The 14,615-nt window shown below is 37.9% G+C and overlaps 1 protein-coding gene across 4 annotated transcripts in view; it reads left to right on the plus strand.

The window, feature by feature from the left end:
* Scgbeta (sarcoglycan beta) overlaps window positions 1–14,615 on the plus strand; it is a 131,517-nt gene that overhangs the window by 20,884 nt on the left and 96,018 nt on the right. For all 4 annotated transcript variants that reach the window (XM_090374136.1, XM_090374135.1, XM_090374134.1 and 1 more), the window contains one exon: window positions 12,830–13,027. In XM_090374136.1, coding sequence (XP_090230262.1) covers window positions 12,932–13,027 — 96 coding nt within the window. In that variant the 5' untranslated portion in view covers window positions 12,830–12,931. The remainder of the gene's footprint in view (window positions 1–12,829; window positions 13,028–14,615) is intronic.

Here is a 14,615-nt window from a genome sequence, read left to right on the forward strand (position 1 = left end):
GATCTTTCCTTGCAAATGCATGCATTCCTGTAAAGGTTATCTTGCATTACATACTTTTACTTTTTCTGGCACAGAAGCTTACAGGTCTGTACTTACTCACCTTGCTCTTTGATTGCCTTTTTACGAATAGGAAAAATATTTGCACATTTCTATTCTATAGGGACCTCTCCCGAATCCAAGGATGTTATCATAATTACAGTCTAAGGTTTTCTTATTTCTTTTGCTGTTGCTTTTATAACTAGATAGATTCTGTCAAATCCAGGTGTTTTCAGATGGAATTAGTTATTTTAGTATTGTCTAATTCCATCTGAAAATTAAGCCTTAAACACCTTTTTCCTTGAGGTGCCTAGTCTTCAGATTCTGCAGTTTGCAGAACTGAAACCTTTCTTGGTAAGACCACCTTTTTGTTCCCTTCATTAATCTCATTGCCTCTCTTTGCACCTGTTCCAGCAGATTTATATCCTTCCTAAAATGAGGCCTCCAAACCTCTATGCAGTACTCAAGATGCAGCTTAACCATTGCCTGGTACAATAGATAATCACCTCTTTAATGCTGCTTTTTAGTGCTCTTTTAGCACTAAGTAGGAATTAAATATTTGCTTTAGAATTAGATACTGCTTATAGTGCTCAGTTAGAATTGGATATACTTCTGGTATCTCCATCCCTAAAACACTTCACACATGAATGCAGATACAAAAATATTTATTCAGTTTATCAGTGGTAGTTTTGTTTTTCATATATATAGTGGATTGATGTGGTTCATCCCTTTACTTCTAGTTTTAACATAAGCAAAGAATTCTTTACTACTTTCCTTCACATTCTTGGCCAGAAATTTCGTATAAATCTGCCTTAATTTGCCTGACCCCCCCCCAGTGGCTAGTTTTATTTATTTAAAGATATAACTACTATAGATAGTTATATCTTTAAATAAATCTCATATCAATACACTGATCACTGCTGATAATCAGGTCATTAGTGTTGATTTCTCTTGTTGCCTCTCAAATAAAAATGAAGTAAATCCAGAAATGTTCTACTACTGTGTGCGTGCCATGCACACAAGTTTCACTCAGTATATGGAAAGTTAAAATCCCCCCCCCCCCAACCTCCCAAAATAAAACTTTCTGATTTACTGGCTGACCGGGCTAGCCGGGTGGGTAAAGTGCCTGCCTGGCAACCCAAAGGTCGCGGGTTCGATTCCCGCCTCGGGCTTGGATCAGTGTACTGCAAAAACCTTGGGAGGTGCATTATGGCCACAGAAGCCTATGCGCCAACAACTACCAAAAAAAAAAAAAAATCAAAATCTGATTTACTGGCCCACTGTATTTATGCAAGTTCATTATACTCATCACAGTCACTTGATCTACGACATACTTCCACCGCTATTTTTGTGTTTACACTAGACTGACTCAACATTACGTTGCCAAACAATGTTAACCGGGCATATTGTTTTAGAATCTGTATGCTTCTAAACCAAGAGCTGTTCATCCCTTTCTTATCCATTCTATACACATTGTAGTCTTTGCTTTTAAATTCTGGATCTCATATGTCAGAATGGTATCTTTTTTTTTCTGTTAACCCCAGGGGCTCACATGTTGTGAGTATGGGCTTGACACACGCAGGATCCTGAGATGTATATCATCATTGTTCTCTTTTTTTGGTGATTCCTCCTACCTCTCTCTCTCTCTCTCTCTCTCTCTCTCTCTCTCTCTCTCTCTCTCTCTCTCTCAGAGTACATTTTTTTTATTTTTTTTGGCTGGTGCAGCATAAGCCTCAGGCTTCCTTGCACTATATGGCTAATAATAATATTCCTTATGTTTGCATTTTGTAACTTAACCAGTTCTTCAGATTTATGACATTTATTTACCATTCTCCTTGCATTAGTTTATAAGCAAATATACCTAATAATTGCTTGTCCCAAGCAGGCTTTATAATATCCTTCCACTTTGCTTTCTAAGCTAGTGCATGTCCAAATAGAAGCACTGCAAAAATCAGTTTCATCTCTGCTTGCAGCTGCCATTAAACTGTTAGTGTAGGTATACTCCAGACTAGAAGTTTTCTAACCCTACCTAACATTGTCTTGATAGTAATATATATATATATAAATTTATATATACAGTATATATATATAGAGAGAGACTAGAAATCCCAGCCTGCTATGCATGCTGGGATTTCTAGTCTCTTTATAAATTACTATTGAGAAAAGATGAAAATAAAAATAACTATGCACAATAAAAAAGTAATATTTCACCAATGAATAGATACACTGAAACATTGGTGATTTCCATCTCATGCTGTACATAGACTAAACAATACCCTCACCAGTGGCATAGCCAGGATTTTTTTGTCAGTAGGTACATTCACAAAAGAAGGGTGCCAATTGCCTAATGCTAAAAAGTGCCACAGTACCAGATTTTGGCTTTGGGGGGTATAATGTACCTGCTGACCCTGCCCTGGGTATGCCACTGACCTTCAAGAAACTGTCTATTCTAAATTTCTAACAAGCATGTGTGAAAATTATATATGTAGAGTGACATAGTGTTTATAGTACTGTTGATGATTGACCAGAGAAAATAAAATAAATTAATGGAAAATATTCATGAGCAGCATTTTGTAAGCATTTTGAAAGTTACTTTATGTTTTTATAAAAAAAAAAAATTACTGTGACTATAACTATACTGTATTTCATTTTTATAGTGCACATAGTATCATTGACTAGAAAAAATTTCAAGATTAGACATCTAATTGCTGCCATGTATTTTACAGGCTTCTAAACCTTGTCATGTAAAAATAATGAAAGGGTGCATATAGTAATTGGTCATTTAAATATACAGTATACATATTTTGAGAAATCTTTTTATGTGTTTACACCATAAGCATTTTGATTTATTAGAACCTGTCCCACATGTTTACTTTATGAAATAATTTATATAAAAAAAAAATTGTCTTCACTATGAATATAATTGATATTTGTATATTGTTGCTGACCAAGAAAATTTTTTATCAGTATATCCATGTTGTTTATAGTATATTATGCTTCTGAACTCTGAGGCACAAAATGTAGCATGAAGACTCAAAAGTTTTTTTTTTTTAAATTACTGTTATTATGCATGTGATATTTTGTTTATAGAGTATTATTGGAACTGGGCACCAGATAAAAAAAAAAAAAAAGAATAAATAATAATAATGAAAAATTCCATGTAATAAGCATTTGTTAATGTAAATGTTTCAGTTTGCTGTAGTCACTTCTTTTTGCTCCATTTAATTTATATCCCTTTTTACACTTTTTGAATCTCATGTTTTGTGGCAATACAATACTTAATGCACTTTTCCTGAGGAATTAAATTCCTTGTTGAGGGTTTTCAACATGTGGTGATGTAGCATAACATGCTTTTGCCAAGTTATCTTGTCAGTAGTATGTCCTTCAGTTTCACTCTGTTATTATTGATTATTTTTTAATTGAAAAAGTATACCCATAAAAAAATTCTTTAATAGTTCCATATCTGGTTAAAAACTTCAGTGCATGCCCACACTGTTATTAATTTTCCTTAGAGCTTTGATTTTGCTTATTTTTTGGCCCAGAAATTTGGCTGTAAGGTTGCCAGGAAATATATATATATTTTTTTTGGATACAAGGCTGCTATCACTAAAGATATTAGCATTAGTAAAGGCATTTGATGCAAGAAAGCAAGCTTATGCAGCATCAGCCAAAAAAAAAAAAAAATAAATAAATAAATAAATAAAAAATAACCACTTCCACTTCACCCCTCTGTTCGTTCGAAATACCTGTCCAGCTGAGCCTTAAACTTATTTAGGCTATCAACTTCCACGACAAGGGATGGGAGTCTATTCCAGCAACCAACCACACACTGGCTAAAGGCAAATTTCCTCACGTCTATCCTACATCTGTCTTTCCTCAATTTGAATTTATGCCCTCTCAGGTGATTATTCTGAGCAAGAGGAAGAATTCCATCAGCATTGAGCATGCTCAAACCATTCAAGGCTTTATACACCTCTATCAGATCACCTCGCCAGTGCCTAGTCTCCAGACACTATAATTTGCAAAACGTAAGCCTTTCTTCGTAAGAGTACCCCTTTGTTCCATTCACTAATCTTGTTGCCCTTCTCTGTACTCATTCCAGCATCTCAACATCCTTCTTGAAATGAGGCCTCCAAACCTGTATACAGTACTCTAGGTGCGGTCTGACCATTGCCTTATACAAGGGAATAATCACCTCCTTATCCCTGCTAGAAAAATTCCTATATATCATCGACAATACACCATGAGCTACTCTTGCAGCCCGTCTGCACTGCTCAGAAAACTTCATATCTGCCTGCACAACCACCCCAGGTCCCTTTCATTCTCTACCACTGTCAGTGTAGTACCACAGAGTTGATACGTTGCTCTGGGGTTGCTGTTTCCCATATGTAGTACTTTACATTTGTCAATGTTAAACTTCATTTGCCACCTGTCAGCCCATCTGCTCAACCTTTCTAGATCCTGTTGCAGTAGCATAGTGTCAGTAGTGTCCTTGAAAACCCTGCCAACCTTCGTATCGTCTGCAAACTTGGACATTAAGCTTGATATACCATCATCAATATCATTTATAAATACAGAAAACAATAATGGACCCAATACTGAACCCTGAGGGACTCCACTAATAACATTAGTCCACGATGAGCAGTGTCCATTGATTACCACTCTCTGTCTTCTCCCCCTCAACCACCCCTTTATCCATAGCAGCAATTTGCCTCCAATGCCACACTGCTCCAATTTGTGCAGCAATCTTCCATGTGCAACAGTATCAAAAGCCTTTCTAAGATCCAAGTATATAATATCAAAGTTATTCCCTGCATACAGTTCTTTTGTGACTGCATCATAGTATCCAATCCAATTGGTCAGGCAAGACTTCCCCTTAACAAAACCATGCTGTGTCTGAGCTATAACTGAAGTCTTGTCTAGATGATCCTGCAGTGCTTCTTTAACCAGTGCCTCCATTAATTTTCCAGGAACAGAAGTTAAACTAACAGGTCTATAATTACTTGTGTCGCCCTTTGATCCTCCTTTGTGAATTGGGGTCACATTTGCACATCTCCAGTCCATGGGTACTTCCCCTGAGTCCAAGGAAGCTCTCATAATTATGACTAAGGGTTTGCTTACTTCCTTTGCTGCTTCCTTTAATATAACTGGATAGATCCCATCCACCCCAGGTGCCTTTCTTGTATTTATCTTCAACAATTTCTCCTCCACTTTACTCTCAGTTATTACAAGATTCTCTAGCTTACTGCCAGAGTTGAATACACCTCTGGCATTCCCCTCGCTGAATAACTCCTCATGTGTGAATGTCAATGCAAAATATTCATTCAGTTTGTTAGCTACCTGAGCAGGATCATCAACAGTTGACCCATCGATATCAAGTGGACCAATCTGATTCATCCCCTTCCTTCTAGAGTTTACATAAGTAAAGAACTCTTTGCTGTTTTTCTTTGCATCCTTTGCCAAAGATTTCTCATAATCTGCCTTCGCCTGCCTAACCTCCTTTGTAACTTGGTTACAGATCAACTTGTATCTATCATAGGCTTCTGTGCCACGTTTTAATTAGTATGTATCCCATGCATTTTTCTTCTCTGCCATATGTCTCATTACTTCATCTGACATCCACTTAGGCCTAAACCTTGAACAATATTTCTTAGTTGGTATGTAAAGCCTAGTAGCTTCCAAGATAAGTTCTTTGAATGCTTCCCATTTTGAATTTGCTGTTGGTAACATCATCAGTTGGTCCCACTGCATAGAATTTAAATACTGTCTCAGTCCATCGTAGTCACCTTTATGAAAGCAATAACCCTTCCCTTTACCCCTAATGGTAGTTACCTCTTTGAGCAAATTCCACTTCAGCACACTGTGATCACTGCCACCTAGTGGTTCATTTACCTGCAGATTCTTAATGCATGAAGAATCACTACTGATCATCAAATCAAGAGTATTACTCCCTCTAGTTGCCTCCTGAACATGCTGATGTAGAAAACAATCATCCAATAAATCCACAAAAGCCTTGCTAGTGTGTGAGTGACCAGCCCCCAAATTCCAGTCAATATCTGGGAAATTAAAATCCCCCATTATAAGACTCTCTGATTTACTGGCCCACTCTATTTCCCCGTACAGTTTCTTATTATACTCATCAGAGTCATTAGGCCTATAGTACACTCCTACTCTCAATTTTGATCTCCCAATGCTTATGTCACACCAAACTGACTCGACACTGCACTGTCCAGCAATGTCGACTGGCTTCACTTCCTTGGATTTGTTCTTATTGTCCAATATAATATCAGAAGGAGGAATTAAAATTTAAAGTTTATTATTATAAACTGTTTCTTGCCTTTTTTTCTAAGGAATATTGGGGACTGGTATGCTGCATGCCAACAGGTGTAACTTTTTTCGATGTACCAGTTGTTGTTGTTGTTATTTGGTTTTTAGGAGCATTAGCAACTAAGGCCATATTGCTCCGGATATGCGGTGGTCATTTCCTGACCTTTCCGCATCCTCCGTATTTGGTGGTCACGGGCTCGAACCCCAGTCTAATCAAGAAGCGTGTGCTACGCACTGCTGCTCCTGCCCACCTGGCTACGGAGGCACCTGATGTACCAGATTAGATTTTTAATCTTTAAGATTAATATTACCTATAATCAGGCACATACAGTTTGTTCATCTGTAGTTTGTTTTTCATGTGAAGTTCTAAAAAAACTTTTTGATTTACAGAACTTCACGGAACTTCAAGATTATTACAGAACCCTGATTGAAGACCATAATGTTTGGATGTGATTCTTAGTGAAGTAATGAAATGTAAATATTTTTCTATACTTAGTAATTGTATGGAATCATCTTTAAAGGTCATGCCACACATATAGGGTGTATTATAACATGTGGGACCCACTTTAGGGATGAATTTAGGACCTAAAAACAATAAAAAAAAAAAGTTTATACAGGGTGTCTCAAAAATATTGGTACAAACATTTAGGGGAGGTAGGTAACATCTAAAGGAATGTGAATCGCATAGGAATCCATAACCGGAAACGTCACGGGAAAGTAGTAGCAGAGGCACAAGAAGCAGAAATGACACAAGACAGTAATTAGTGGCAAACATTTATTTGACATAATATTAACAATGGAGTACGAGATGGATGCATTTCATGATGTTACAACAGATGCTCGAAGGTTCCACCATGAGATGCAATGCATGTGTGACACCGATGCAGCATGGATTGGCGGACACAGTCGAACACACCTGGAGTTTCTTTGACAGTAGCAGAAGCACAGACGAGTCTCGCCATGAGATCCATTTCCGTCTCCACAGGCAATTCATACACGATAGATTTGAGGGTCCCCCACAGAAAGAAATCAAGGCTCGATAAATCAGGTGAGCATGGGGGCCAGGCAATGGGTCCACCACGGCCAATCCATCGACGCCCAAAACGCCTGTTCAAATGGTCACAAACGCATCTTCCATAATGGGCAGGCACACCGTCATGTTGAAACCAAATGTTGCGTCTCACATTTGCTGGAACATCGTCAAGTAACCCTGGTAGAACTTGCTCAAGAAAGATCCAATATTTAGCGGAGTTCGTGCGGGATGGTAACAGATATGGGCCAACTAAGCAGTCACCGACCATACCTGCCCACACATTTATTGCGAAGCAATGTTGTCCCACATGGGGCGCACACCGTGTGGGCCCTCTGCTAATCCATACACTAGGTGCATGTCTGCCAGCTCACAGTTTGTATATCGTTGCATGCTCTTCGTGCAGCGACTACTGCTTGAATGAGCAAACCAGAAATTTTCCCTCTAGCGAACTGATGAACAGTGCCATGTACCGATTTACGGTGACATTTCCGGTTATTGGTTCCTATGCGATTCACTGGTCAGCGTGAAGAGGAAAAGACCAAACCCTCCAGCACTGAGAGCAGAACAATACAAACGGCCCTCGGTCCCCAGCAGCTTTCACTCTCCCTCTTATGGCAGCGAGAGGATCAGAGTGGAAGCAGAGGGTGCTAAGAATCTCTGGGTACGACCAGGCTGCCATGCACGGAAACTGAACTTGGCCTGTTATAACGTACGATCACTCATTGGTGAAGACAGGATATTAGAGCTGGAAAAGGAATTAGAAAATGTGAATTGGAATATCATCGGTTTGGCTGAAACAAGAAGAAGAAATGAATCACTTATAAGTTTATCAAGTGGAAATCTGCTGTACACCAATGGAAACAGTGAAAAGAGTGAAGGTGGAGTTGGGTTTCTGGTCCATAAAGATTTTAAAAACAACATTTTGGAATTCAAAAGTACATCACCAAGGGTGTCAAGACTAATATTCAAGATTTCTAAGAGGCACAAGCTAAAGATTATAATGATTTATGCACCAACATCGAGCCATGATGATGAAGAGGTTGAAGAAATGTACACTGAAATTGAGAGTCTTCTGGATGAGCAGAAAACCCACTACACTATTATTATGGGAGACTTCAATGCTAAGGTTGGAAAAAGGCAAAACAGCGCAGAAAGAGGAACTATAGGAAATTTTGGAATTGGTGAAAGAAATAAAAGAGGTGAAAGACTTGTGGAATTTGCAGAATCTCAAGGACTGTCAGTAATGAACACTTTTTTCAAGAAAAGGGTGAACAGAAAGTGGACATGGAAGAGTCCAAATGGATTAACAACTAATGAAATCGACTTCATCCTCACTAACAGAAGATGTATTGTGAATGATGTTACCGTCCTGAATAAGGTAAATGTTGGAAGTGATCACAGAATGGTAAGATGTACACTTGATATAGATGTAGGAAAGGAAAGGAAAAAACTGACTCGAGTAAATAATACAAAGGTCTTTGAAATAACAGAGGAGGAGAAAAAGCAGTATGTACTGGAACTTAAGAACAAGTTTGAGCTTCTGCAGACTGCTCAGGACCAAGATATCGACGAGGAATATTACAACTTTCTGAAAGTGATAAAGCCCAAGAAACCTATAGGGAAACAGAAATCCAAAGAAGAAAAAATTAGTCAAGAAACACTTGTCATGATGAACCAAAGACGACAAATGAAGAGCAAGAAAAACACTGACAGGGATAAAATTGAGTATACTGAGTTATGCAAAGCCATTAGAAAGAGACTCAGAGATGACATAAGAAGATTTAACATAAGAAAAGTAGAACAAGCATTAAGGGAAAACAAAGGATTTAAATCAGCAGCCATGAGCAGTAATACAGAAAGACAAATGATACTGAAACTGAAGAATAGCGATGATGTACTTATAAACAGCAGAGAAGGCATAATTCAAATAGCAGAAGACTACTATAGAGAATTATACAAGGAGCGAGGGAATGATACCAGCAGTGGGGAAGATGGATTGCAAAGTAGCAACATATACGACATACCCAATATTCTTCCTGATGAGGTAGAACATGCATTGAAGAAAATGAAGAATCGGAAAGCCCTGGGGGAAGATGAAGTTACTTTAGAGTTGTTAAAATTGGGAGGAAGAGACATAACACAAAAACTGGCAAGGCTCTTCACAAAGTGCATTAGAAAAGGTGTGATGCCTAAGCAGTGGAATAATGCAATCATAGTTTTGCTGCATAAGAAAGGAGATAAATCAGAAATTGGAAATTATAGACCAATTAGCTTGTTATCCCATATCTACAAGTTGTTCACAAGGGTCATTACTAACAGATTAGAAAGAATACTTGATGAGAATCAACCGAAAGAGCAAGCTGGCTTTAGGACAGGATTCTCAACTATGGATCACCTTCACGTAATATCACAGCTAATGGAGAAAGCAAATGAATATAAAACACCATTATGCCTGGCATTTATGGATTATGAAAAGGCATTTGACTCCATACAGCATAAGGCAATGTTTCGGGCACTGGAAAGACAAGGCATAGATACTCCATATATTATGATTTTGAAGAAAATATATGAGAGTGCTACATCCTTTATTAGACTAGACAAAGACAGTAGGAAATTTAAAATTGAGAAAGGAGTTCGACAAGGAGACACAATATCTCCGAAGCTGTTTACTGCTGCCCTTGAGGAAGCTTTCAGAAGATTAGACTGGTCGCAGAAAGGAGTCAATGTGAACGGAGAGTACCTAAACCATTTACGATTTGCAGATGACATTGTGGTCATAAGCCACGATACCAAAGAATTAGAGCAAAATCTTAATCAGTTATGCACAGTTAGTAAGGATTTTGGACTAAAGATGAATATGGCTAAAACAAAAGTAATGATGAACAAGTATGCCATGGAAAGGGAAATAATGATTGAAGGAGCAGTAATTGAAAAGGTGGAGTCATATACTTATCTGGGACAAGTTGTTAGCTGTAATAATGATAAATGGCTGGAAGTCAAGAGAAGAATAAATTTTGGATGGATAGCATTCAGGAAATATAGTCACATACTGAAGAGCAATATCCCAGTTTGTCTGAAACTTAAAATAATGAATCAATGTATACTCCCCACCATGACTTATGGAAGTGAAACTTGGGCACTCACCAAAAGAATGGAAGAGAAGCTGAGAACTACACAGTGAAGAATGGAGCGAATTATACTGGGAATCAGACCGTTAGATAAGAAGAGAAACACATGGATTAGGCAGAAAACTTAAGTAAAGGACATTCTTATCAAAACTAAAGAACTAAAATGGTCTTGGGCAGGACACATAGCTCGAAGACATGATGACAGATGGACTAAGAAAATAACAGGAGGAGCTAGAAGAAAACCTGGAAGAGAAAGGCGGAGATGGATAGATGAAATTCATGAGTTTTTGAGTAGTAAATGGATGGCCAGTGCTCAAAACAGAAGGAACTGGAAAGTTGCTGGAGAGGCCTTCATCCTGCAGTGGATTGAAAATGGCTGATGATGATGATGATGATGATGATGCGATTCACATTCCTTTAGATGTTACCTACCTCCCCTAAACGTTTGTACCAATATTTTTGAGACACCATGTATAAACATAGGTCTGATTTTGCTTTGTTTCCAAGTTACAGCCATTTTTGTATTTCAGAAATTCTTTCCACAAACTGAGTTAGCATGGCTGACTCCATTCAACTGTTTACAAACAGTGCTCGATATCTCATAGAGTGCTTTGCTGATTGTTATGTAAACAAGGTTCTGAAGTGTCCTATGAGTGATTTCAGTTAGCTCTCCTGACAAGGGCCTACATTTGGAGTTTATTAACATCCCAGGGACTCACATCTGGTGAGTATGGGCTTGGCACACCCAGGGTTCTGAGCTGGATATCATCATTCTTCTCTCTTTTGGTGATTCCCTCCTACTTCTCTCTCTCTCTCTCTCTCTCTCTCTCTCTCTCTCTCTCTCTCTCTCTCTCTCTCTCTCTCTCTCTCTCTCTCTCTGAGTATTCAAATTTTTTTTGTGGCTGGTGCAGAATAAGCCTCAGGCTTTCTTGCACCATATAGATAATAGTAATAATTATATTGATTCAGTGTGTTTGCTGTGATAATGGAGGCTTATTGAAATTGAGAGATGGCAGGCATACATCTCATGCATCTCGTATATGGACTATTTAGATGCAATGCAACCGAGGCAAGACGTTTACATGCAGAAAACTACCCTAATCGTCATGTACCAAATAAGACCTTTTACAGGAAACATGAATGCCTTGTGGAAATTGGTTCATTTAGAAAATGGGTTTCAGATGGTGGTAGACCCATCATCATCATCACCACGAGAACAGCAAATTTGACACACACCTGGAACTTTTGAGCAGGTGAGGAGGTCTATGACAAGGCCTTTGCAGGCTTATATTCACATGCACGGTGGTCATTTCGAGCATTTCCTGTAAACGTAAGCAGATAGTTGCTGGAACACAAAAATTGGCTGTAATCCATACTAGGTGCATGTCTGCACCTAGTGTATGGATTAGCAGAGGGCCCACACGGTGTGCACCCCATGTGGCACAACATCGCTTCGCAATAAATGTGTGGGCAGGTATGGTCGGTGACTGCTTAGTCGGCCCATATCTGTTACCATCCTGCATGAACTCCGCTAAATATTGGATCTTTCTTGGAAACAAGGCAAAATTAGACCTGTGTTTAGATGAACTTTTTTTTTTTTATTGTTTTTGGGTCTTAAATCCATTCCTGAAGAGGTTCCCACACATTATGATACACCCTGTATACTGGAATCCTTCCCCCCCCCAGATTCAAAGCCAAAATTTCATAATGATAAAAAACATTTCCAGTTTGGTTATACAGCAGTCTTTTGTTGTGTTTTCAAGTTATTTTGAACTGGCAAATCAAGCTTCAGAATTCATGTAATTGGTGAGTACAATACATTAACATACCGTTACTTGAGGTTATGCTGTGCTAAGCTACACAATTCAACCATCCTCAGTTTGGTATAGTGGTTTTGCCACTTGTGACTCATTTGGATAAGTCTGCATTCAAATCCTGTTGTCGAGTGTAGAAATTTCTCAAAGGTCTATTTGATTGGCACTGTAGTTAGCCAATTTCAGGCAGAGGAAAGGGGTAGGGTATCCCATGCAAGTTATTTTGTTTTTTTTTCAGCCTTTACAAATTGACTTGTGATCACACACTTTGTATAGACCTAATACACGCGAAACTGAATGAAATTGACGTGCCTCTTAAAACTGGTGCACCGTAGACCAAGTTGCTGAGGAGCAAAAAATTCCCAAGGACAAGAACAATCCAAATCACCTTAGATAATGTAAAAACATTCACCAAGTCAGACATTAAATTTTGAAACATTGTATTTGTTTGATATATGAGATGTTAAGAAAATGCAAATTTTTGTTTATAGGGTGCTAATACTCTGTCACTGCAAGATAAAGCTCTGGTGAAACATAATCCTAACAAGCCAAATAGTACCACCTGCCGAGCAGGTTACGTTCCCATATATGAAATGTATCTTCATAAAACTGGACTCCGTGGCTGCAAAGGCATGTTATTTTATGCCCTTGTTGTGTTTCTCTTTATTATAGCATTGGCTAACCTTGCAGTAAGTATGCATTCCTTTTTTTTTTTTTTTTTTTTTAAAGCAGTATAGGGAATTATCTTTCATTATCTTTATGTAGTGTGGGGTGAATATCTCTCCCCATCTTAAAATACAGTCTGACCTCCATATAACGAAATCGATCATTCGCTTGAAAAAATTCATTAAACAGAAATTTTGTTATAAAGAAATATCCCTTTTTCGACAATGAAAAATACTATAATTCAATATTCAGAAATATAGTAGAAGATGGGAAATAAATCAGAAATAAGTGGGAATGAATAAATTTTCTAACATTTTAAAACAATATATTAATACCCACATAATAAGAAATAACTACTTACACGATGCTCACAATATATTAGTATACTTTTAAGAATTACAGTCCATTCCGGTTATTTGGGACACATTGGGACTAGTGCATTTTGGCCCGATTAAGCGGCTGCCCCGATTATGTGAAGTTTCATGTAAATAGTTAAAAATACAACCCCCCCCCCCTTTTTCAATTGGTTCACTGTACAATCAAATCATGTTACGACAAACTCAGCATAGTAAAGTACCATTCACTATACGATGTGCAGTAAGCGCCGGTCATTGTGATCACGTTTGTGAATTGAATTTTAATTCTATTAAACAGCGATTCTAATTAGCGAAAATAGGAGGAATATTATCCACAGGCTATAAAAGCAAAGATATTATCTTACCAATTAAAAAATACGTGATAATCGGAATAATTGATACGTACTGTAATGTGTACATATGAACTAGTTGACATTTCTGTTTATTTACTGACATTTGTGGGTGGGGGTTAAAATTTAAAACAGTAAAAAGATAAGCAATCAATAACAAAGAACACGGCACACACAAATTGCAAGTAACACAATATGTGCAAGTGAGAACGGAGTAACGAGTTACAAAGCTTTAAAAATAGGAATGAAGAGAAGATCTGAAAATTAATTTTTTTATATAATTGAAGAATCCATGGAAGTGTAAATGCATTTTACCATAATAACCCACAGAATTCCAGCTGTCGGTATTATCGCAAATTCAGTAAGATCGAGTTTACTGTCCATTTATGATAGATTTCACTAACAGAAAAGCCCAATAAACAGGTGAATGCTAATTATTTTTATGGTTGTGACCTCCAGAATTTCGACTGAACCACGTGGTACCGTCGGAGACAATCGTAGGGTAATCTCCAGTGCTGCGGTCTCCTGCCTTGATTAAACGGCATGCTGTCCCAATTAAGCGAAGTAAACCCTGGCTATTTTCTCGATTGGTTTCTGTTTTTTAAGATTTGCCCCAAATAAATGGCTGCCCCGATTAATCGGTGGCCCAAATAACTGGAATCTACTGTATTTCATAAAATATTTGGTTGTTGTACATTGGATTTTACTGAACATCGTTCATAAAAATGTCCCAATTTGTTTAACCACTCAAACATATTTTCTTCACACTTGAAGGCCTTGATGCAAAGTTTTAAATGCTGCCAACATTTCATGTTTAGAAGGTTTAATATTGCCCTCATTTTCATCCAAGTCATCGTCTTTATTGTCACTAGATCTTTGAATACTCTCCAAAATGTTGGTTTCTC

This window comes from Mastigoproctus giganteus, chromosome 5, assembly GCF_048544385.1.
Source record: "Mastigoproctus giganteus isolate SK-2022 chromosome 5, ASM4854438v1, whole genome shotgun sequence".
NCBI classification, from domain to species: Eukaryota; Metazoa; Arthropoda; class Arachnida; order Uropygi; family Thelyphonidae; genus Mastigoproctus; species Mastigoproctus giganteus.